This window comes from Narcine bancroftii, chromosome 12 (genome assembly GCF_036971445.1).
Source record: "Narcine bancroftii isolate sNarBan1 chromosome 12, sNarBan1.hap1, whole genome shotgun sequence".
Classification (NCBI taxonomy): domain Eukaryota; kingdom Metazoa; phylum Chordata; class Chondrichthyes; order Torpediniformes; family Narcinidae; genus Narcine; species Narcine bancroftii.
The window spans coordinates 87,552,809-87,578,240 of NC_091480.1; the positions used below are offsets into that span (position 1 = coordinate 87,552,809).

A 25,432-nucleotide genomic window follows, 5' to 3' on the forward strand; every position below is an offset into this window, starting at 1 on the left:
TCCCCTCTCCCCAATGCTGCCCCGCACCTCCCCTCTCCCCAATGCTGCCCCGCACCTCCCCTCTCCCCAATGCTGCCCCGCACCTCCCCTCTCCCCAATGCTGCCCCGCACCTCCCCTCCCCCCCACCCGTCCAACATCGTTTAAAAATCTCGCGTGCTGCAAATTGAAAGGAATGCAAGTTACCATTGTAGCACAATGTCAGCATGACATCGGGGACCCAATGGCCTTTCTTTTACACCCATTTATCAAAGAAACAAAACAAATGCCGGAGATGGGAATACATGGATTGGAGTTAAATTAACTAAGGCAAGAGCAATGAGATGGCGAGAAAGGAAAGGCACAAAATAATGAATATGTGGTAACCCAAGTGTAGTGTAGAATCGTTATGTTGGTCCCTGAAAATTTAACTGCTATTCAAGCATTTCAGATTTATTTATCATCAGGGTACATACATGATATCACATGCAACCCTGAGATTCTTCTTTCTTGCAGGTGAGGCAGAATGACCACTTGTTGGTGGTGCAAAAAACTGAACTCAACGCACACATGTAAACAATTAACAAGACAAACAAACTGGTACCTTATATTGGAGAGTTATTTTCTGAAAGATCTCCATCATCATTTCATTTCTTAGTACCAAAACAAAAACAAAAGTGGAAGGCAAGAGTGACAAAAAAAAGAAATTACCAAGGTGAATATAAAGCACCTTGGAAGTACTATATAACAATCACAATCTGCTTGAATGAGATTCCAGAGAATCATTTGTTTTAAGTCCGAGACATAAATAATTTCAATAGTGGACTCCTTGCAACATGTATTACCACCCCTTAAGAGCAGATAATAGATTAAGTCCTGAAGATGTACAGTCCACAATTTTCACAATACAAAATTAATTCCAGCTGGAATGCGGTGGTAGTTACAGACATGTTTTATCAAGACTAATACAGTACGAAGCAGACTGTTCAGCAATATGTGCAGAAATGGAACATATCTCTCTCAACTTGCTGAACTTTTGCATAATAAGTTGTGAGCTGTCACATTATGCAAAGTAAATGATCTCACATGCATCTGGATGTTTTATAAGCCTACAGGCTACTGTGACCATTGTCAATGACCCAGTAAGGGAGATTACTACAAAGTCCAAACAAGCTCGACCCTTGCCCACAAACAATCCATCTAATCAGAATCAGGGGTGATGGAACCCATTCAGTAGGTCATTGTTGGGATTTGAGACATTTTGAATATTTACTAGGATTGTTTTGGTGCAAGGAGCTCTGATGAGCAGAATTGGTTGAATGCATCCAATATGTAGAGAGCCCTCCTGGAGACAGGGCAGACCTTGACCTTTTCTTGGCCTAGTATTTACAGGTTTGGTAGGAAACACTCAGCTTAAGTTTCAAAGTAGTTACAGAAAGAGATTTGGTTTTGAATGAGGTAAAGGCTCGTTTGAATGATGTAAGAGAGGCAGAAGTTGATTAGGAGCAGATGCTTGAGGGCAATCAACAGCTGACAAGTGAGAGAAATGATTTAGAATCAAGATTTATTGTCATGAACGAGTCATGAAATTTGGTGTTTTACGGCAACGTCATAGTGGAAACGTTCACATCTTATGACATTACTATAAAAAATAAAATGTTAATAGTATTAATAGGGCACGAAAAGTAAGGCAGTGTCTTTGGTTCATTATTCAGGAATCTGATGGCAGCAGGGAAGAAGCTGTCTTTGTGCTGCTGTTGAGAGCTCGTCTTTAAGCTCCTTTTTCCCCGATGGTAGCAGAGTGAAGTGGGCTTGGCCTGGGTGGTGGGGTTCTTTGAGGATAGAAGCTGCTTTTTAAGACACTGGCTCATGTAGATGTCCTCGAAGGAGTGAAGTCTGCAGCAGGCGAACCACTCACTGTGGCCTGAACACTCTCACAGAGCTCCTGTAGAAACCAGGCTGCTTCGAACTTCTCAGGAAATATATTGATAAATATAGATGAGTCATGTAAAACTCCAGACAGGCAGCATGGTGAGTGTAGCAGTTAGCGCAATGCTGTTACGGCAGCAGTGACCCGGGTTCAAATCAGTGCTGTCTGTGAGGAGTTTGCACATTCTCCCCACATCTGTATGGGTTTCCTCCGGGTGTTCAGTTTTCTCCCACCTTTCAAGATGTACAGGGGTTGTAGAGTATTTGGGCAGCACTGGCTCGGGGGCTGGAAGGGCCTGTGCTGTATACCTAAAAAAGAGTTAAATTAAAATGACCATTTTTTCCCCACCATTGCGGGAATTACAGTAAACTTAAAAATATGTTTTTGATTTTAGTAAAGATATTTAACAATATAAATGATCTAAAAGCTGGAAGATATTCTTTCCAAAGTTAAAGTTAGTTTTCCACTGGGATTTTGGTAAAGCTGATTAATCTTATCAAGCAATATCAGCAAGTTATTTTGACATAATATTGTTTTAAAATCTTATTTGAGGATTTCTTGTAAATCTTCTACCTTTTGAAGTTCATAAAATTCCTAAAGTACCAAAGAAGTGACTGATCATTTTCTAGACCACTCTGACTGGAGTGACATTGTACCCAATAGGTTACCAAAAAAAATCTTCCTGTACACAGTCAGAAAAATCAAATTTGTAGGGCATCAAGGCCACGCTAAAGATTTAGATGAATGGATTGACTCAATGCTTGGATGGTGTTGGGGACAATTGTAAAAGCTTCCAGATTGAAATTCATCTACCAAGTCTGTCAGCAAAAGGATTCTGTGGATCAGAGCACCCAAGAATTTGAGAATATTCCTTATCTCAGAAACTGTCAGTTCTTGCGTCAGGGTTAGCGCAGCGCCAGCCTATGGGGTTCGAATCCGGAACTGTCTGCAAAGAGTTTGTACATTCTCCCCATGCCTGCGTGGGTTTCCGGCGTTTTCTCCATTCAAAACCTACCAGAGTTATAGGTCAACTGGGTGTAATTGGATGGTACTGGCTCGTGGGCCAAATCTTCTTTGCATTCCTGAAAATTGACTGCCACAGCACTGCAGACATCTGCAAACAGGAATAAAAACCTCATAATACTTGAGACAATAATGGATTGAGCAATTTTCAGTTTTTTAATATATTTGAACCAGAGAATTGTCCATTATTAACATTACTTAATGTTGTCTAAGTACCAATTGCATTCATTCATCACGATCAATCAAAACCTGTGCAACATTCATTTAATGATCCATTATTCATGGCCAAGAGATACAACTGAGTAATCACTCCTCTGTTTATTAGAATAGAGATGAAAATACTTATCCCAGAAAGGTCTTATTAGTCCATAAGGAGCAAATGAGCCAAACAGATGTTTAAGTGAATTTGGAATATTTAATCTTGTAATGCCAAAGTAAATCATTGAGTTAATAGCATTCTTCAAGATTCTGACAACAAAGGAGACCTTTAATAAAATCTGGTTTGCAAATTTTAAATTTCCACCTGACAGTTTATGAGCCTCCACAGATGAGTGATGAAATGAGTTGAACAAATTGTATGAAGACATTGTAAGGATCATGGTCTTGAAACGGGGAACAGTCTAAATTTCAATTGAGACAAGCTCAAGAATTAAACATTTTATATAATAATTGCAAAAAAAAATGTTTGAGAATTAGCTCTTAAGCTGCGGGCACAACTGCAACTCTGAACCATTACTAAAGTAAAAACAGAATAATCATTATTAAAGCAATTTTAAAATAGAAACTATTTTTCATGTAAATTTGTTCAATACATATATCCTGAATATCCTGAAGTCTATTCTGCCCTAGAAATATTATTTTTACATTTAGACATACAGCATGGTACAAGTCAATTACATCCAATTGACCTACAACCCTGGTAGGTTTTTGAATGATGGGATGAAACCAGAGCACCCGGAAGAAACCCACGCAGACACAGGGAAAACGTAAAAACTCCATACAGACAGCACCTGGAGGTTGGCACTATAACAGTATTGCACTAACCATGCCGCCTTTTGCAAAATAAAGTTGGTTGAAGCAGATAGTTTCATTGCACTTGTAGGTAATTCATTATCTCTCTCTTCACATCCAAAAGTTCCAGAAAGAAGTGAGTCATGAGCTGACAGATGGAAATTGTACACGTTTTGTTCTGCTCCTGTAAGTTCTTTTTGTTGTGCAATTGCAATCTGAAAGACAGCTTTGTGCATGTTGCTAAAGTTATCCGGCACGTCACCAAAAATTACAAAATTGTTCATCACCAAGCAAGTCATTATAAGCCCAGGATACCAGATGCTTTTCCGGATGCAAGAAGATAATCTCCTGAGATTTGCAAGAAAGAATATTTTAACATAACGATAAAACGTCCTCACAGAAGCTTGCATGTTTAGGAATGCACAGTGTTATTGCACATACGTACCAAACTGCAAAGGCAATTGAATGTTACTTGTCCAAATGGCAGATGAGTGAGAGGAACTGTTAACAAAAAGCATTTACTTCTGAGGAATCTTATCACCTGTCTCATAATATTCATTAACCAAAGTCAATGCCTCTCACTATCAGGCAGGATGTAAAACATGCCGTTTCTAACAGTTGCTCCCTTCCTCTCTGGTTGAGAATTGTTGGCCTGCATTAATTGGAGAGCATTAACTATCCAGGCTGTTGATGAATTACTCTGCCAATCTTCAGTCTCGTTACATTAAACATAGAAGCACAATGACAATTCGAGCTCAGAATTACAGTAAACTGTTGGTATGACAAATGAAACATTATATAATTGTAACTCATTTCATCCATTGTTCACAACTTATTACTCTAGGCAAAGCTTTCAATTTTTTATGTCATCAAGTCTGTATCAAGTGATCTGTTGTAATGAAAAAACAAGTTATTGTCATCTATTTGCACATGTAACCAGACAAAACTGTGTTCTCCGGTCCTCAGGGCAAACACGCAGACACACAACCAGACATAACACACATACAGACAATCAATACATACGTAGGACAAGTATTTCATCAATACAAGTAAATATTGTTTTGTCCATATGAGAATCTCGGGTGCTCAGTGTGAGCAGTTCCTTTGGTTCAGCATTCTCACCGCCCATGGGAAGAAGCATTTCTTCAGCCTAGTGGGTGCTGGCTCTGATCCTCCTGTATCTGTTCCCTACAGTATAGCTTTTATGCTTCTATGGGAGCAGCTGAAAGATGCTGTTTGCTTGGTGGAAGAGATCCTCAATGATTTTGCACGCCCTCTTCAGACAACAATCTTGGTAGATCTTGCCGAGGATGATCCTCTCTGCCCTGTGGATTGTCCTCCAATCCATTTCTCTGCAGCAACTGTACCACATTGTGATGAAGCAAACCAGAATACTCTTGATGGAGCTCCTATAGAAGACTGATATAATGGTGGCTGGCAGCCTTGCCCACTCAAGTCTTCTCAGGAATTTCAGTTGCTGTTGCACTTCGAGAAGTGAGATGTTCAGTGTCCAAAATACATCACTAGTTAAGTGAACTCCAAGGAACTTGGTGCTCTCTTCTCTCTCTGCTACAGAGTTGATGTGTAGTGGAGGGTGGTTGTTCCTGTTTCTCCAGAAGTCCACAATTATCTCCTTCATCTTGTCCACTTTGAGACTCAGGTTATTACTCTCGCACCATTTCATGAGATTTTCCACCTCTTCTCTATAGTGTGACTCATCGATGCTACCGATGAGTTGGGGAGAAGTGCCGGATTTTTGTAAACAAACACACGAGGGTTGTAGGTCAATTGAGCGGCACGGGGTCATGGGCCAGAAAGGCTGTGCTGCATGTTCAAATTAAAATTATAATTCACGATAACCTCACTCATTTCATCAAAAGAGCAAGCTTACTTTCATCAATAAATCAAATCATTCATCAACGATTTACAGAGCAAAATCTTATTTTGTATCATCATTATCTGAAGATTTTGGCCAGATATTTCTCAAATTTAAGTAGATAATCCAGTGGGATCAGGAACACTCTCAATATGCTACGTTGTATCATCTATAAAGGATCAAAGTAACATCTATCACAGGATAATGAATAGTCGAGAATGTTGGCACAAATTCAAATCACTACCTCATAAATTGAGATGAGGTTTGGGCAATTTATAAACATCAGAAAAGCATGAGCTAAATCGGAGGCCCAAATGGACGGCCAACTATTTACTTCTCTGTGTGACTCAATGAATGATTTATTTAGGCTCTGTTTATTTTGTATTCTTATTGCATGCACATTTTTCAGTTTCGAGGTGGAGGCCAATTTACCCGCATAAATGAGCAATAAGGAGTTATTTATGAGTATTATGAAACTGTAATTTTGGAATTAAAACATTTCCTTTCCAAGAGTGGATGAGGCGTAAATCAACTCTTAAAATATGTTTTGAATTTGCCAGGAAAGGATATTGTAGGATATTTGAGGGTGTTAGTAATCCCACTGGATTACCCCAGGCTTTTCTGGAAAAAAAACCCAGCAGAATGGGGTATTAATCCTGCAAGCTGCCAATCTTTCTTGCTGGAATCCATTCTGTGTTAGTAAGGAGAGGGATTGTACTTGAGCCTGCGCCACCTCACAAATGGCAGCACTTCTATATTGGCCGAATGACCTGTTTTCTATGCTGTAGTGTTCTATAGTTCGATGGGTGCAGGCCAGTGGAACTAGTGGAATGATGTTTCGGCAGAGAGTAGAAGGGCCGAATGACCTGTTTTCTATGCTGTAGTGTTCTATGGGTGCAGGCCAGTGGGACAAGCGGAATGACGTTTCGGCAGAGAGTAGAAGGGCTGAATGACCTGTTTTCTATGCTGTAGTGTTCTATGGGTGCAGGCCAGTGGGACAAGTGGAATGACGTTTCAGCAGAGAGTAGAAGGGCCGAATGACCTGTTTTCTATGCTGTAGTGTTCTATGGGTGCAGGCCAGTGGGACAAGTGGAATGACGTTTCGGCAGAGAGTAGAAGGGCTGAATGACCTGTTTTCTATGCTGTAGTGTTCTATGGGTGCAGGCCAGTGGGACAAGCGGAATGACGTTTCGGCAGAGAGTAGAAGGGCTGAATGACCTGTTTTCTATGCTGTAGTGTTCTATGGGTGCAGGTCAGTGGGATGATGTTTCGGCAAAGATTAGAAGGACTAAATAGCCTGTTTTATGTATTGTCGTGCTCTATGGTTCAATTTCCAATTTCAGGGATTAATAAAAAAAAGACAGATTACTATCAGTAAATGTAGCACATCAAAGAAAGAATACTTTTAACCTATTTGAGATTGATAGAGCTTTTAATTTCTCAGGTAAATGAAGGAGGAAACAATTGGGATGGGCATACTCGAATGATCCTGTGTGGGAACTCAGTTCTGCGTTGAATGGACTGAGAGCTAATAAGAATTACCCTGAAGACCATTGAATTAGGAAGATAAGTTTCACCATGGTTGTATCATCAGCGAACTTGATGATGTAGTTCGAGCTGTGTATTGCTGGACAGTCACAAGTCAGCAGAGTGAATAACAATGGACTAATGCTGGTGGAACTCAGCCGGTCTTGCAGGAGATACAGGAGGCCATAGACACTCGATGTCTCTGAGTGGACTCTCATTTCTTGTCTTGACTGAGTTCCTCCAACATTTCTACCACAATCATAGCATCAGCAAACTTTCGTGTTTCACCAGATCTTCTGTTCCAAGTCACATAACATCTTGACTTAGATCCTTTAACAATAAAGGAAGAGCAATATGTTTCTACGTCTTGGGATTCCTTTCTCCACAGCCTGAAAGGAAAAGCTTCACCAGGACTGAAGCAGCTCATGAAGTTGGCTCATCACCACTTGCTCAAGGTAATTAATGATGGCCAGTAACAGCTGGTGTTTCCATTGGTGAAAAATCCTGAACTAGAAACTTCTTTAATTGACTCCTTAAGGTACAATTCATGGTCAGAAATATTGGAAACATTAATAATGTTTATATGCAAATTATTTTGAAAGTGTCATAGAATATTCCCACATGGGAACTTAAAATATTACACGCCAAGACCAACCAACAAGAGCACGTAGCTAACAATAGCTTAGAAATGCATTCCGCCTTTTCCAGCTTAGTACCGAGTTCTTTTGTTACTAAAGAGCTTGGTAAACTCAAGTAACTAAAGTCGTCAGGTGGATAAATAGAAGGCTTAACTACAACTCATTCAGATCCATCCAATCAACATGTTCCTTTGGAAAGTCAGGATCTTTCAAATGGTATTTTCGACTTTTTTTTTTAATTTTGAATTTATGTCTTCTTTCTCATTCATATCATGTTTTGTACAGCAAGTCCGTGGGTTAAGAACATCCATCTTACAAACAACTCGTACTTACAAATGAACTACCCATGGCTTTAGTGTTTCACCAGCTCAAGGAGAATGCTGTCCGCCATTTTAAATTGGATCACATTGCTGTTAACACTGTGTTGAGTGAGCCTACTTCAAAAAATTGACTCCAGTAATTTTATATGCATAGAAAGGTAAAATAGATACTATATATTAAGACTAACTTACACTAAATTAGAACCTGTTCTGACTTTCCTACCAATTCAACTTAAAGACAGACTTAGTAACGGATCTTGTTTGTAACCCAGGGACATTATAAGACATAGGAGAAGAATTAGGCCATTTGTCCCTTCAAGTCTGCCCACCATGTACTATCTTTTTCAACCCTATTCTCCTGCCTTCTCCCTGTAACCATTAAGAAAGGAAGTGAGACCAATTTAATTCCAACTTAAATATACCCAATGACTGCCTTTCCAGTCATCTGCAGCAATAAATTCTATACATTCACTACCCTCCTCCTCCTCTCTGTCCTAAAGGGAGGTTTGTGTATTGAAGTTGGGCCCAGATTCCCCCACCATAGGAAACTATCTCTTCACTGATAATCTATCGAGGCTTTTCTAGTATTTAATAGGTTTCAATGAGATCCCCTCCTTCATTTTCCATTTTCAATGGTTTTCAAACTGCCCCTCTAAACTCACATTCCACCTTAAGCAATCTCTATGCCATAAGTGCTTGGTGATTGGTAAGGGATTGCTTAAGATGATATGTGTGTGGGATTCAAAACCACTGCTCTAAACCCAATTGTTACTGAAATATTTTACTTGAGAAAAATTGTTATTGGCCCATTTCCTTTGGAGTTATGAAACCGTGCACATAATGAGTCAATTAGGTACGATAAAAATAATGGTTTTCAAAACTTTTGCTTTCCACTCACCGACCACCTTAATCACAGAGCACTTATGGCATAGGGATTGCTTAAGGTGGAATGAGAGTTCAGGGGGACAGTTTAAAAACCACTATTCTAAATGAATGAAGTTTTGTAGCAGAAGGTACAAGAGCTATCTTAGGGTCTCTGCAAAATGGATCTCCATCAAAAACATTTACAGAAGATTCAGTTGCAAGGCTGAAGACCTTGAAGTGTAGATAGAGCTTGATCATTGACCTGGCGTGGTGGGTTGAAAGACACGTTTCTGTACTGTAGGACAGACTCTGTCGGAAGTGTATGACTTAATTGCACAAATTCCCTGAGATCGAGGGATGTGAAATTTAAACGAGCTGCCAGTAATAAATTGTGAACTTGTCTGGGAGGAAGTGATGCAGAAAGAATGAACAAATTTAGAAAGTTAATCTTTTGCAATGATTAGATAACTATAAATAATTTTGAGGATACTGTGTCAGTTTGGTCTGCTCCCTTTTCAACAACTGTAACATCTCACTTAATTTCAAAACTTTAACCCAAATGCTCGAAATTTCCATTTGAAAATAAAATTAATTTCATTTAAAAATCCTTACGTTTTAAAAGAATAACACAAGTGCAACGTGAAGAATGTCACTCACTCAAATAGCACGTACATTTCAGAAGATAAGTGAAATATTTTCAACTGGAACTCTTTTTAAAAAGTCACACAACTTCTCTAGGCTAGTAGCAAAGACTCAATGTGATGTTTATTTAAAAGCAAAACACAGAAAGCAATATGATCCATATAGTTCTGTGGAAACTGTAACTTGAGTTGCAAAGAAGCAGAATGATTGTGCTTGAGAGAAGAAACTCCCTACCACTTCACAAAATGCTCTAATGTGTGATGGTTTATTGATAAGAGTTCACAAGACCCGGGCCACATTGTTTGATTAAAAACCTGTAAAATTAATCGCCATACACAACAGAACTATATTAGATAATTACAAGACAGAACTGAATTTCATTATTTCCAACGTGACGCTTAACTGAATACAAGAAGTGTTTGTCAATTTGACTCCTGTAACTTATTCTATCATCTAAAGTCATGGCTGATCTTGTGAGACTTTCATATTCATGAAACAATATTTATTTGTATAGATGAAATACTTGTCCTGTATTGTACGCGTGTTATGTCTGGTTGTGGGGCTGCGTGATTTGCACCGAGGACTGGAGAACTCTGTTTCGTCAGGTTGCACTTGGACAATCAGATGACAATAAACTTAACTTGACACTTCAACACTTTCTTATCCTATGTTGATATTCTTTGCTTCATCATCCAAATATTGACATCTTGAATGCAATCAATGGCTGGCCTTTTTAATTTAGACATACAGCACGGTAACAGCCTCTTCCGGTCCACAAGTCCTTGCTGCCCAATTACATCCAATTGACTGTCAGCCCTGATATGTTTTCAACAGTGGGATGAATCCGGAGTACCCAGAGGAAACCCACACAGACACAGGGAAAATGTACAAACTCCTTACAGAGTGCCAGATTTGAACCTAGGATGTTGGTCCAGTAACTGTGTTCACTAATTGCTACACTAACCGTGCCGCCTCTACAACCCTCTAGGATAGAAAGTTACTTTGAGTGAAGAATTTTCTTCCTATTCTTATTTTAAGACAAACCTCATTGATTCCAGTTATAAATTCTCAGCTGGTAGTTTTGTGGGTTCAAAGGTGATGAGTAGTTCAACATCAGAATTATAGTTTATTGAATTGATGGAGCAGAGAGACCTGACAGAGTAGGTAGTTTTTGAGGAGATGTGCACTATCTGACACTTATTCCATTTTTCTGTATGCATGGCCGCAAGAATCTCAAGACTGTCCCAGGACAATCCTCCTCTTTGAGTGGTCATGGACCTGAGGTTCCCAAGAATCAGAGTGGATATCAAACAATTGTGCATATTCTTTATCCTTTTTCTCTGTCCACTTGGTCATTACTTCCCAAAACAGAGCTTGGAATAGTTTTCAGAATCTAATGTCGTATGCAAAGGATGTGGGGTGCTTAACGTCGTCAACTGAGAACTTGTGGCTCAATGCTGGAGATATTTGCCTGTGAAATTACATCAGCATTGGTTCACTGATCTTTAATGGGAAGTTGGAGGAGCTTGTGAAGACATTTTCAATGCATTGAGATGCCTGCTGTAAGTAAGCAAAGTCTCAAAAGCATTTAGGAGGGCAAAGGCTATACTGTTAATTAAAGGTGGTGAGAATTGGGGAATTCCAATGTCTCATTGAACAAAATCTCAAATTGAAGACTGAACAAAATTCAAGTTCAAGTTTATTTTAATCATACAACAGAACAAAACAATCTTCTTCGGTGTAAACACATGCAACATATATAGATATATATAGCACATATTTACAAGCAGTAAATACATAAAATTAAATAAATGTTGTGAAATAATAGTGGATGCTCGGAGGGATTGTATGAGCAGTTCATCCATCATTCAACAGTCTCACTGACTGTGGAAAGAAGCTGTTCCTCACACTGGTGGTTCTGGCTCTGATACTCCTGTATCACTTTCCCGACGGGATTAGGTCAAAGATGCTGTGTGCAGGATAGGTGTCCTTAATGATTTTGAATGCCCTCTTCAGACAACGATCCCCGTAGATCACATTGATTGGTGGGGGGTGGGGGGCAGAGAGGGCCTAGTGATCCCCTCTGCTGCTCTTATGGTCCTGTGGATTGACCTCCGATCCAATGATCTGCAGCAACTGTACCACACTGAAATGCAGTCAGACATGACACTCTCAATAGAGTTGCTGTAGAAAGTTGACAGAATGGCGGCCGGTAGCCTTGTCCGCCTCAGCCTTCTCAGGCAGTGCCGTTGCTATTGCACCTTCCTAACAAGTGAGATGCTACGTATCCACTATAGGCCACTAGTTAGATGAAATCCAAGGAACCTGGTGCTCTCCACTGCAGAGTTGCTGATGCGCAGCAGAGGGTGATGGCTCCTAGTCCTGCCGAAGTCCACAATCATCCCCTTTACCTTATACATGTTATTCTCGCACCACAGCATGAGATTTTCCACTTCTTCTCTAATGCGACTCAAGCGGCTGATGAGGCTGATAACTGTCGTGTCATCTGCAAATTTGATCAGTGTTGGAGCTGGAGCTGGCTTTGCAGTCATGGTTCGGTTGCCTGAACAGGAGGCGTGATGGTGCTGGGCATTCTGCTACTGACTAAATACAAAATTGGTATTCCGGTGCCAGTGGCACAGTATTCCTCACAGTGAAATATAGTTAAGCGAAAGATACACATCACAAAATTTCATGCACACCTATGTTTGTTTTCCAGGCCAAAAGAAAACAGTACAACTTCTATATATCAATTTTTGTGGTCTGGCTTAAGATATTTTAGAATGGCTTGCCCTCAGACTAATGAAAAGTGACAAGAGCATAAGTAGGGTTCAAGGTTGACTGTGAAGAATGAGTAGTGAGATTTGTTACACAGTCTTGAAGTAATAACATTGGATGATGCAGATTTTTTTCTCCCTGAACACTTTTGCGTGTATTTTAGGGATTTTACTTTTTAAAAAAAAAGATGCAGTCTATTTTCGTGATTTGCTGTTATGTTTTAAGTCTACCAGTATAATGCACACAAAGCGAGCTGTTTCAGTCAGTCCAAAGATGCCTGGGCTGCACTTAGTGCTGGTGCTATGCAAAGGTTGCCATACCTAGGCATGTTTTGTGAGGATGGATGAAAACAGGCCATTAAAGCAGTTCACATATCGATTGATATGGATTGAATGCATGTTGCTGCACATGTTCTTCAGGCAATAGCATTTATTGTCTTCAGGAAGACTCAATGCAGAAGAAATGTCTCATTGATGTCACAACAGCTGTGAGACATTCTGTTACATTTATGGCGAGTGTACACTTAAGGCTCAAACACTCAGCATGGCTGCACTTGTAAAGAAAGCCTTTGAGCTCTATATTGGCGACCAAGCCAAATCCTGGGCTCCTCACGTTTGTAGTGGAGCATGTTCAGTCAACCTAAGAGCTTTGCTCAGAGTTAAATTAAGTGATTAAACATGCTAAGTTCAATAAAAGAATTTAATGTTTCTCCAACTTCCCATGTGATACAGCAAATCTGAAATGATCTTTGTCTTCATTTCAAAGTTATCCATCATAATCCCCCATTTTCTTTCAGGAAGCAAATATTTTGGAAAAAAATTGTCTAGTGTAATTAGTGGCTTGTCAAAAATTGAAGCCACAGTCAAGCTGCACGCAAAATCAGGATATTCAGAGATCGAAATTCGTAAGACGCCAGCAAAGGATTAGTGACTGAGCAGATGTTCAGTACCGAATAATATCAAGTTATGGATATTGATGAAATACATTAAACAAAGATTAACTATGCTACAAGCTGCCCTTGTAATTTGTTAATTCTTCTTACAGGCATAGCATTTCAGATTGAAAGTAACTTGGAAAATATTTCTTGCATCAGAAAGAACACAAAACCAAAAAGTCTCATCCAACCATAACTGGTTTAATATCTTGGACCCATTCATTGGTATTAAGTAATAGAGAAGAATGCTGCATTGAGCAAATATAGTAATAAATATACCCGATACAGAGGAAATTATTTCTCTAGGCCAGTTACCAAAAACCAATGCTATAGCTAATCCATACTTAGCATCTAACATTGTTGTCTCTTTTTCACAGGTGCCAAAGACATATTTGGAGCATTATTTTTCAATATATTCTCAAGATTACCTTATGGGACGGTGAGCAAAACAGACCAGTGAGGCGGCGGGTCTGCTCGTGACTCAAGGCAACGAACCTACACAGGCCGTGGGCAACTGCAAAGGACACCTTAGGCTACGTACTGCTGGATACTGGCTCGTCTTGATCGTGTCGGAGGTTTGGATCTGGAGCTAAGGTTGCCGATGGTTTGGACTGAAGTCTGTGTGGCTGTGGGGGCACTGGAGCTGAGCAAATTCTACTAATGGTGAATCCTTGCCATACAGCAGACTGAAGGCAATTTTGTGTAATATTGGGTTTTTTATTACTTGACAAAAGTAATCTTGAAAGGTCGCATTGCAGATGAGGCAGACATTTGTTGCCAATTGCTAAATAATCAAGACACCAGTGATGGTTGACCATTGAGGACTTGCTTTTTTACAATGGAACTCAAAAGTCAATTGCAATGGTGGAATACCAAAGCTACACAATGAACCAAACGGGCTAAATGCAGGCACATGGGGCTGGCTCCAGGTTGGTAGTTTGGTCGGCATGGATTAGTTAGGCCACAGGACCTGTTTCCATGTTGTATGACTCTTGATATGAAGCACGAAAACCTGCAGATGCTGTGATTGTAGTAGAAACACAAAAATGCTGGAGGATCTCAGCAGATCTCAGTGCAGGCACATGGGGCTGGCTCAGGTTGGTAGTTTGGTCGGCATGGATTAGTTAGGCCGCAGGACCTGTTTCCATGTTGTATGACTCTTGATATGAAGCACGAAAACCTGCAGATGCTGTGATTGTAGTAGAAACACAAAAATGCTGGAGGATCTCAGCAGATCTCAGTGCAGGCACATGGGGCTGGCTCAGGTTGGTAGTTTGGTCGGCATGGATTAGTTAGGCCGCAGGACCTGTTTCCATGTTGTATGACTCTTGATATGAAGCACGAAAACCTGCAGATGCTGTGATTGTAGTAGAAACACAAAAATGCTGGAGGATCTCAGCAGGTCTTATAGTGCTCAAAGGAGGTAAAGATATACACCTTGAAGAAGGGCTCAGGCCAAAATCGTCGGTTATATACATTTACCAGCCTTGGACACTGCGAGACTGGCTGAGTTCCTCTGGCATTTTGTACTTGTACTATGACTCTTGTCAGCCATTGTACAAGCTGGTGTTGATTTATTGCAAAGTTGACTTTATGTTCCAACAGGTGAAGAACATGAAACACAAAGATCGGCGGATGAAATTAATGAATGATATTCTGAGTGGAATTAAGGTAACTTTCCTCAAGTGGGGCAGGTTGGAAGGTTGACAATGAATGGGTTGATGTGGATCAGGAGGGTGATGGAAGAAGGGCTGGAGAAGCTGACCCCCATGGAGGTGAGGTTATCCAGCCACCAGTTCTCTGGAGTCAGAGAGGCACAGCACAGAAAGAAGCCCTTCGACCCAGCTATCAGCTACCCTCCGACACCAATCCTGCATTAATCCCACTTTTTAAATTCTCATATTCTCATCTGCTCCCCACCACCCCTCAGATTCTATCCTTCACCTACACACTTGGGGCAATTAATTGGTCAATGCCCATGCCTCTAGGGCGTGATGTAAACAGCACAGTCACGGGTAGAACCCAGAGCACCCAAGGGGGGAATTGAACCCTTCTGTGAGGCAGTGACTCTACTAGCTGGGCTACTATGATGTCTTGGTGTTGAATCACTGAACCTAATGAATATGCTAGTGACCACAATGACATGACAGCAGATCACGACAGGCTATTTGCCACGTAAAAGGTTAATGGACGTACCAGACTCCTGAAACAGGCACCCTATTCCATTGCGAGAAGAGATTACCAAGTGCATGCAAGGAAAGTCTCAGGAATGTGCTTAAAGCCTCTTTAGAAAAAATTTTAACATTCTCACATTCATGAGGGGTATAGATTGGGTGAACGCACTGAACCTTTTGCCCAGAGTAGAGGAATCAGTAACCGGAGGGTGGGGGTGAGGGGTGAGGGCGTGGCCATGCGAAGGATCTAGACAGATATGATTGAGCTCTCCATGAAAAGTATTAAAAAGAGGATTAAAACTTTAAAATTAAGTGTTTTTTTAACTAAAAAATTGATAAATCAACTTAGAAATGAAGGTAGCCGAGAAAAAAAAAGTGAAGAAGTTTCTACATCATGAAGAAAGCCTCTAATTCCTCAGGAGTTTGCGGAGGAGCTAGTGGAGTTGTTCAAGTGAACCGGTACGGACTTGAAGGGCCGACATGGCCTGTTTCCGTGCTGTAAACGGTTATATGGTTATATTAAATTCAGTGCATTCTAAAATGTCATTAGCCACCAGCTTTATCAAGTTGCTTTTTAGCTTTGCGGGAGCTTTAACAGCATTTTGAAATATCACATGAAAATATATTCAGTTCAGTGTAAAAGAGAACATTTTATTTCAAGACCCGTGACCAAAAGTTTAACTATTCAATCTGTTCCAAGGAAGATACTAATGAAATTGATTCACATCTTTTTGTACATTTATCTCAAGGAACAATACTGCAATCAAGAATTGACAGGAATCTTTGACACTCTTCTCAGGAAAAACAAATATATTTCTCCCTAGAGTAAATACACATCTCCTTGAAATTACTGCTGAGCACTTCAAAACTAAGTCACTTGCTCTGAATTTGTAATTTACTCCATCCAAAATAGCATTTAATCCTCTAATCTGCAAATATTCTCAGTTGCCTTTTCTCTTTTCACACAAGCACCAAGTCTAATTTATCGAATTCTTCAAAACATTTTTAAAAAATCTTTTCATGTTCTTGAACAGCGGATGCCTTGTTTTTTTAAACTTTTATCTGAAAGGCTCCATCTCTGACAGTATGATAGAAAAGTTATTCATTGTTACATGGAAATGCTATTCTGGGCTGTAGGTTGAATCCTTGATCATCTAATTACGGTATGATTACTACCTTTGAAAATGGATCGCTATACATTCCTAATTTCAGACAGAAGTCAAGTCCAATGCTCCCAGGCTCCAGAACAGCTCATTTCCCCCAACAGCACTCGTGTTCATCAACTTCTTGAACTATGCTACCATAAACTATTCTGAGACCAGCAAAATATCTGTCTGCACTATTGAAACATTTTTCTCCATTAACTGTACTATTCATATTTTTCCCTTAGTACAAATTATTATAATGCTCTGTCATTGGTAAAGCTGCAAGGATTTTGTTACATCTGTATGTTATATGACAATAAATTCTCATAACAAAATAAATGACCATTAGATTTAAAAACTCTTTCCGAAGAGTCTTAAGCAGCAAGTTCCTGTCATCACCAGCAAGTGAGCAATATTTTTCACAGCAGCTGTTTAAGCAGAATGAGACTGTTAACAATCAGTTTTTAAAAAGTGACTTGTACATCAAGAGGACAGAGGGAACGGAATACATTAAAAAATGTCTCATTACATGAAATATTGGTTATTACCTGAAAGATTTATACTCTTTTTGTTTTGCCCAAGTTTATTTTGAGGAAGACTTTTTCTTTGAGCTCAAGTGCCCATTCAGTTGAAGGCCAGCCTTGTTTGATATTCCAAATTCCTGAAGCAGTTGCTTGCCTGAAATTGAAAAATCCTAGTAAGAATGAAATTTCTGGGCATAACTTACACAGAGAACACAGGAGAAATGTATCACTGTCAGTTCTCCATTTATTTATAGGTAAAGATAGCATCCAGTGTATTAATAATCCAAACCAGGATTCATACTGTGCAGTTAGTCAATTGTAGCCCAGGGCACTATGACATAGTTTGGGCACTCAATGGCAAAGGATCTGAATAATAAAGGTGTCAGGACCTCTATTCTTGGCTAAGCCTGTCTGAATAGTCTGCCAGCAATTAGCCTCTGGGATTGTTCATGAGGAATTTTGGCTGGGTAAGACAGGGCTGCAGGGAGCTGTCAGTGCTTTCAACCACGTTGAAAATGGGCTGAAAAAGTTAGTATCTCCAAATATTATGATCTAAGATTTAAGGAATTTGCAACTCTGGAATTTTATATAGTTGTTCTACATTTCACAAGGATAAGCTTTAAAACATTTTCCATTTTATCTTCAGTTACCTTTTTCACCTTTGTGCCAAATTATCAGTCATGAAGACTGCAGCTTAAATTCAAAACATTGTACATTAATTTCTGAGAATGTAAACTATTCAGAATAATTAAACTCATCACACTGAAAGGGTACAAATAGTTATTAAAAGGACAGATTCTAACATGCTGCTTAAGAGGCAATTAACCATTTTTCATACCCGGGATCAATTTTTATATATCCAAAAATAAATCCAACTTAAAAGTATAAAAAGTTAGATTTTAATTTAATTTACAGAATATAAATCCAGACTAAGTTGCATTAAAAAGATGATCAAGTGTACTGCACACAATTTCATCTTCTACATTGGACATCTCCAAATTTGAATCTGGGAAGTACGAACATGAGAAAAGAGAGTGAAATAATTGCTTCATTAGGTCAGGACTATTCAGTCAGTTTTGGGTTATCAACAGCACCCTTTCTCACAAATTGCCAAGAACAAGAAATTCAGGCCACTTTTGGGTGAAGTCTCCAGGAAATTTCTCCCAACATTTATGAATGTGAAAACTTAGCAGGCTTCTCATTATGAGCAATAGCTGGAAGGAAATACATAAAAGTGCTGGAGAAACTCAGCAGGTCCCGCAGCTTCCATGGGAGGCAAAGATACAGTGCCCTCCATAATGTTTGGGACAAGGACACATTCAAACAATTCACAAATGATTAACGTGCACGTTCAAGATTTTATAAAAAGGGTATTTTTGTTTGACCACATGGAAATTACAGCACTTTTTATACACAGTCCCCATTTCAGGGACATCGCAATAGAATGTATATTATGTTTAGTACTTTGTTGCAAATCCCTTGCAATGCAATGACTGCTTGAAGTATGCAATTCATACACATCAAGTGCTGAGTATCTTCTCTGGTGATGCCCTGCCAGACCTCTACTGCAACCATCTTCAGCTCTTGCTGGTTTGGGGGCTTTTGTCCTCAAAGTATTTTTTTCTTCAGTATACGGAAACCATGCTCAATTGGATTTAGGAGACTGACTTGGCCATTCAAGAATTTACCAGTTTTTAAGCTACAAAAAAAGTGGTTTGTTGCTTTAGCAGTACGCTTGGGATCATTGTTTTGCTGTAGAATGAAGCTCCATCCAACTGGAGATGTTTCTATACACCTTATGAATTAATTTTGCTACGACCATCAGCAGTTACATCATCAATGAAGATAAGTGCATCAGTACCAATAGGAGCCATACATGTCCAGGCCATATCACACCTACATTTCACAGATGAGGTGGTATGCTTTGTATCATGGGCAGTTCCTTTACACTTTGCTCTTGCCATCAATCTGATCTCATCTGTCCACAAGACCTTTTTCCAGAATTCTGCAGGCTCTTTTAAATACTTCTTGGCAAACTGTAATCTGGAAATCCTATTACTGTGGCTAACGAGTGGTTTGCATCTTTGCAGCGTAGCCTTTGTATTTCTGTTCATGACAGTAGTCATCGACACATCCACACCTGCCTCCTGAAGAGTGTTTTTGATCGGTTGGACAGCCATTTGGGGATTTTTATTAACGATGAGAATTCTCGTCATCAGTAGTGGAGATCTTCCTTGGTCTCCCCATCCCTTTGCAATTACTGAGCTCATCAGTACACTCTTTCTTCTTAATAATGTTCCAATCCTGAAGGGTTGGGCGATGCCTCTCACTGTTTTATTCTTGATGATTAGCCTCAAAATGACATTTGACTTTCATTGACACAACTCTGGTCCTCATGTTGAAAAATAGCAACTACAAACTCCAAAGGTGCTCAAAAGCTTAGAAGCAAGCCTAGCTCTCTTATACCTGCATCTATGAATAAATTAAACATAATTAAGTAATTAGACACCTGTGAAACCAAACATCCCAAGCTTTATGGTGCCCTAAAATGGAAGAACAATGTATTAAAAGTGCTGTAATTTCTATATGGTCAAACCAAAATGTACACAAATACCCTTGAATAAAATCTGGATTGTCCACTTTAATCACATGTGAATTGTTTGATTACAAATTTTTAAATTGTGGAGCACAGGGCCAAATTAAGGGAGAAAAAAAGAGCGTCTTTGTCCCAAACATTATGGAGGGCACTGTATATAACTAAGTTCCAGGTTTTTCAATAGCTGAAAGCTTGATTCCCAATTATTTATTTTCCCTTAAGGGTTCACTTGTATCTTTGTGAACACTGCTATCTGATGTTTTCAATATTCCAATGGCCGATGTCAGGAAGTTTAGGTAAGGAATTATCATCCTTGCTTACAAAACTAGCCCATCATTTTCCTTGTAAGCAACAACTCTACCAAAATCTTTCCCACTTCCATCAGTCTTCACAGCCTCTAATCCAAGCTTAAAACTTCTACTTCAGCCTTCTTTCAAATACAACTGGAGTGTTTATGAAACAGGTACAAAATTATTTGACTAAAAACTTTTTAAATATGATCAAACATAAATTGCATATAATTATTACTTTGGTGAATATTTATTCAATGATATTCATTTATCTTCACACTGCTCAAAGAAAACATTTATAACTCAACTTGTTTCATTTAATTGAAGAATCAATTTGGCAGTCCCTGGGTGAACAAAGAAAACAAAATCCAGCATCAGGTAATGGATTATTACTGGAAAAATATTGCAAAAAAAAAAAAAATCTTCTCCAAGCTGGTAAAACAAAAATAGATGACACCTCACTGCCACAAGACAGTCATTTGACACACAGCATCCCAAATATTTATCAGTAACCTGGGCAAAAGGTACTGGACAACAACAATGAATTTGCTGTGTTAGTTTTATACAGGTACTGTTAAGATTTATCTTTAAATCGATACATTGAGCATGGTAGACCAGGTTAATGACAACCCTTCCAATTGAGCTCCAACAGTAACTACAGGTAAGAGAAGAGCAAAGGAAATAAGGATAATAGAACACTAGAGCACAGTACAGGCTCTTTGGCCCTCGATGTTGTGCCGACCTATATATTTCTACCAAAAAAATTGTACTAAACTCTTCCTACCTTGCAACCCTCTATTTTTCTTCATCCATGCACCCACCCCGGATGTCTCCCTTAAATCTTCCTTTCTTTACTTTGTAGAGGTGTCCCTTTGTGTTTACTATTCCTGCCTTGGGAAAAGGTGCTGACTGTCCACCTCATCTGTGCCTCTCAGAATCTTGTAGATCTCTAGTTTCCTCTCATCCTTCTGCATTCCTCACAAGACTTTATTTTCCAATTCATGCAACATCCTGGTAAATTTCCTCTGCACCCTCTCCAGAACTCCCACATCCTTCCATTAATGAGGTGACCAGAACAGAACATAATATTCTAAGTGTGGACTCACCAGAGATTTGTAGAGTTGCAACATGACTTCAACTCTTGAACTCAATCCCCTGATTAATGAAGCCCAACATCCCACATGCCTTCTCAACTATCCCATCAACCTGCACGACAGCATGAGAGATGCATGGATCTGGACCCCAGGGTCTCTTTGTCCCGCCACGCTGTTAAGTATCTGACCATGAAGCCTGTTCTCAGAATAAGTATAAGAAAATTGTTATTAACAGTTCAAAGTGACAAATTCACTCCACTACCCAGAACTAGACATCTCTCAGTTTGTGATTTGAATCCACAAGGAGCAATGGCGGAGTATAAGAAAATTGCATAAAGTGTGTTAAAAATTGCAAATAAACCCAGAAAGGTGCCATGGAAATTTTGACAAAAAAAAGGGGCTCCCTACTGTTAAAGTCTCTGCAGGGAAAAAAAGTATAAAATAAAGAACACCAATTACACTTTTCCTCTTTCTCTTTAATTTCATATTTTCAATCAAAATAAGACAATAACAGATTCAGCTTTAAAATGTTTTAAATTTCTCCAATTTATATTATAGTGTTATGCTGACAGGGACTGTGAATAAAAATATACATTATCATAGATTCTTCACCAGCCTATAAAAAGGACTTTAAATGACTGTTACTGTCTAATTTTATTACGCAAAGACCAGGCAACACCTTTTTCTTCCAATTTAATGAAGTGTACAGTACATGACACATGCAAAACTGCATGAACAGTTATATCCTTTTAAATGGCCACTCTCTCCAATAAAAGCACTGTCTTAGCAAGACAAACCAATTCTGTACACAGTCAGAGGATATAAGCTTATGAGCCAAATCTTCCATCGTCAGATACTCAATTCTTCACTGGAAGACTTTTCAGTGACTTTTTTTAAAAAAAAAACTGGACTTATTCCTTCTGGGAATAAGTTTCTGGAAAAAAAAAGGACTTAAAAGTAAATCTCTCCTACATGGGACAACCACTTAACATGTTAAATTACCTTCTTGCTTTGCTTTTGTTTGCTCCTCTTTAGTGCCACCATTACTACGATCACCTGGTTCGTTACCTTAAATGTTTGTCAAGTTGTGTTTTTTTTTCCGCAGGTCACAGACAGCAATTTAGGATCTACCCAAAATGAGTGCAATGACAATATATAAAGCAAATGAACATGTAAAAAATAAAATTAACAAAATATGACTTTATTTTTTTTAAAAAATCAAACAAAGAAAAAAGGTAATTTATAGTTAGTCAAGTTACAATAAGTGTTGTCTGCTTTTTTTTTGTAAAGTCTATTCTCTTCTCAAAGTGGAAATGTCAGCTCACTGTAGATTCTCCCTGGAAAACATGTGGACTACTCCCTCCCCATCCCAGGAAAAAAAAATTCCCATCCCTCCCCCCCATCAGGCTCTGCAAAGAACTCTCCAAGCCACTCAGGACGACAAAGCAGTTTCCTTCTGTGTTTGCTGTGCTTGTGAACGTTGTTGCATTAACTTCTGATTTTCCAAATCTCTAAAATGTTTCTCGACCTGAAAGAAAGGAAGAAAGGTGAGGCAAATACCATATATTTTCCTCTTTTAACAGTCTGGCAGCCTGAAAATAAACACCAAAAATAAAAGCTTTTTTGATCAAGATTTCTTTCAAAAAGCAAGAAAGTTGATGAAAGTCTGAAAATCTGACTTTGCTTAAAAATGAGAATATCAATGCACACTTCATACAGTGCCATTCTGGGGATTTTCAGAGAATTGCCCTCTGCCCCAGGAACAAGCCTCTCAGCCAATTGCAGAGGCTAATGCACATGAAATATCTTGCTCTCAAAGGCAACAAGGAAGTAATTCAATGAGTGAGCTCCAACACTCAGTATGACAAACAAGCAAAGTCTCTGCAAAAACAGTCAAATGACAATTAAGATCCAATTCAAAAGTCAACTGCTTGAAGGGCAGCCTCATCTGAAGTTGATTTGTTATTCAAGGCTATACTTAACATGAACAGGATTCATATGTAGACTATTTAAACCAGTGGCCCTCAACCTTTTTTCTCTCTATTTACATATTCCCTTTAAGCAATCCCTTACTAACCACAGAGCACCTATGGCATCCTACTTGAGGTATGTGAGTGGGGAGAAAACATTGAAAACCACTGATTTAAACCTTCACAAAGGATCTAATAAAAGTTCCAAAGGATTTCTACAGAAGAGTGCAAGGAATTAATTGGAAGTTGCAATCACTTGCCACATATACAGTAGTGATATGGAAAATGTATTCTGATTGCCAATTGTGAGGCAGGTGACATTCCACAAGCAATTGTAATATTTCAACACATGCATAACCAGTTGGACTGGTATACTGTATATCCATGTCTGTGATTGATAATGCTCGCAAGATCATTAAGCTGTCCAGATTAAAACAGGAAGTGACAAAGGCATTTTGATAAAATAACTGTATGAAACTGTTATGAGGAGTACACCACGGATCACTTTACCAACTAAAATACCATCATCCGCCTATAAAAGCAGTGAATAGGAAGTAAACTGGATTAAGGTATTCAGGAGAACTAGGTAATTAGAACTGTAAATGTACAAAAGGAATCAAGAACTGTTAATGGCCTATTGGCTTTTATATGAAACTTTATAGAAATATAAATGTAAAATTTTAGCTGAAAGGACATTTCAATAAACACTAATTTGTATATTGTGGTAAAACACGAACATCTGTAGACACCATGATTGAAGTAAAAAACACAATTAACGATAAAGATACATAACCAACATTTTGGGCATGGATCCTTCATCAAGATATGCCAAAATGTAGGCAGGCACCCAAACAAAATGGTGGGGGCAGGGTGGGAGGAGGTAGGTAGATAAGGGAGGGAGGGCACACCAGCAAGCAGGAGTAGGAGGGGTGGCTCTTGTAAGTGTAGAGGGAAGTGGGTGGAGAGCTGGACGAAAGGGAAAGGGAAGGGAGGGAGACTGGAGAGTGGGCTAGCAGAAACTGGAGAAGACGATGTTAATGCCATCTGGTTGGAAAGTGCCCAGAAGGAAAATAAATACAAAACATTGTGTTTGTATTTATTATACACAACATATATCATATATTTTTTTCTCAACAATGTATATTATGTTCAATTTTAGGCACTACATTTCATAAAGAATAGAAGCTCTGAAACAGAGTAAGGAGGCCATTTGATTCTTTAAAAATGTTCGATCATTCAATGTGATCATCCAAATTCCATAATCTTTTTCCTCTTTGGGCCATTTCTCATGACCTCTGCAGCCATCAGTACTATATTTAATTGTCAAATACATGCAATGATTTGTTTCTTGTTCAACATTTCACTAGATGTATAATCAGAGTTTAAAGGATTAAATTAGTAAGGCAGTCTGCTTAGATTAAGAGTGAATTCCATGGAGTTGATAATGAGAATAATTTATTCACAATTATCAAAAGGATTCTTCAAGATTTGTAGATTTGTTTTCTTGTGTGGAAGGATACTGAACAAGTAGGCACTACTTCAAAATTAGCATCAGGCCCTTAAGGAGAGAAATCATGAAAAACAGTGGAAGCATGTTATCCCAAAGTTTCACCAAACCAATCATTATATCGACAGCTTGTCTGGAGAAAGTAACTAAGATTTTCAACACCCAAACGTTTTTAAAATCAGCAAGATATTGAGGGAAATGGAGCTGGCAGTGGGAGAAAAATGAAGTAGAAATTAGACCTAGGTCAACCAGCTCAAGACTAATTGCAAAAGTTTGACTGGCATTCTAAAAGCCCTTTTTACAGAACTTAACAAGCACAACTGAAAGAGCAACCAAGAATAAAGCAGAGATTGAATTTTAAATTTATCCCTCAGATCCCTGCTGCCAAATCTCATTTAGATCACAGACCCTTTAGTCCACATGCTATGATCTTAAAATAGGCTTTGAATTCAACCTATTCAATGACACAAGATAGAAATACAGGTAAGAATATTACTTTGAGAAATATTATGGACCCAAGCCAGAGTCAAACACTTGACCAAGACTTCACAAAGTAAATGGTAGTCATAGCTACAATAGGTAGGAGACCCATTAAAGGATGTGAATGGTCAC

At 39.0% G+C, this 25,432-nt stretch overlaps 1 protein-coding gene and 1 long non-coding RNA gene across 3 annotated transcripts in view; both read right to left on the minus strand.

The window, feature by feature from the left end:
- Window positions 1–153: 153 nt before the first annotated feature.
- On the minus strand, window positions 154–20,567 carry LOC138746452 (uncharacterized). 2 transcript variants are annotated; one of them, XR_011346961.1, is made up of 5 exons: window positions 20,488–20,567; window positions 17,388–17,517; window positions 3,975–4,289; window positions 2,923–3,021; window positions 154–2,215 (listed from the first exon to the last, which is right to left on the minus strand). It is a non-coding gene; the product is annotated as an uncharacterized lncRNA (long non-coding RNA). The 2 variants fall into 2 exon arrangements; XR_011346962.1 differs by lacking the exons at window positions 17,388–17,517; window positions 20,488–20,567 and adding an exon at window positions 4,387–9,783.
- A 1,956-nt stretch (window positions 20,568–22,523) lies between these two features.
- lsm12b (LSM12 homolog b) overlaps window positions 22,524–25,432 on the minus strand; it is a 37,129-nt gene continuing 34,220 nt past the window's right edge. Inside the window, exon 5 of the mRNA XM_069904634.1 lies at window positions 22,524–22,871. Coding sequence (XP_069760735.1) covers window positions 22,776–22,871 — 96 coding nt within the window. The 3' untranslated portion in view covers window positions 22,524–22,775. The remainder of the gene's footprint in view (window positions 22,872–25,432) is intronic.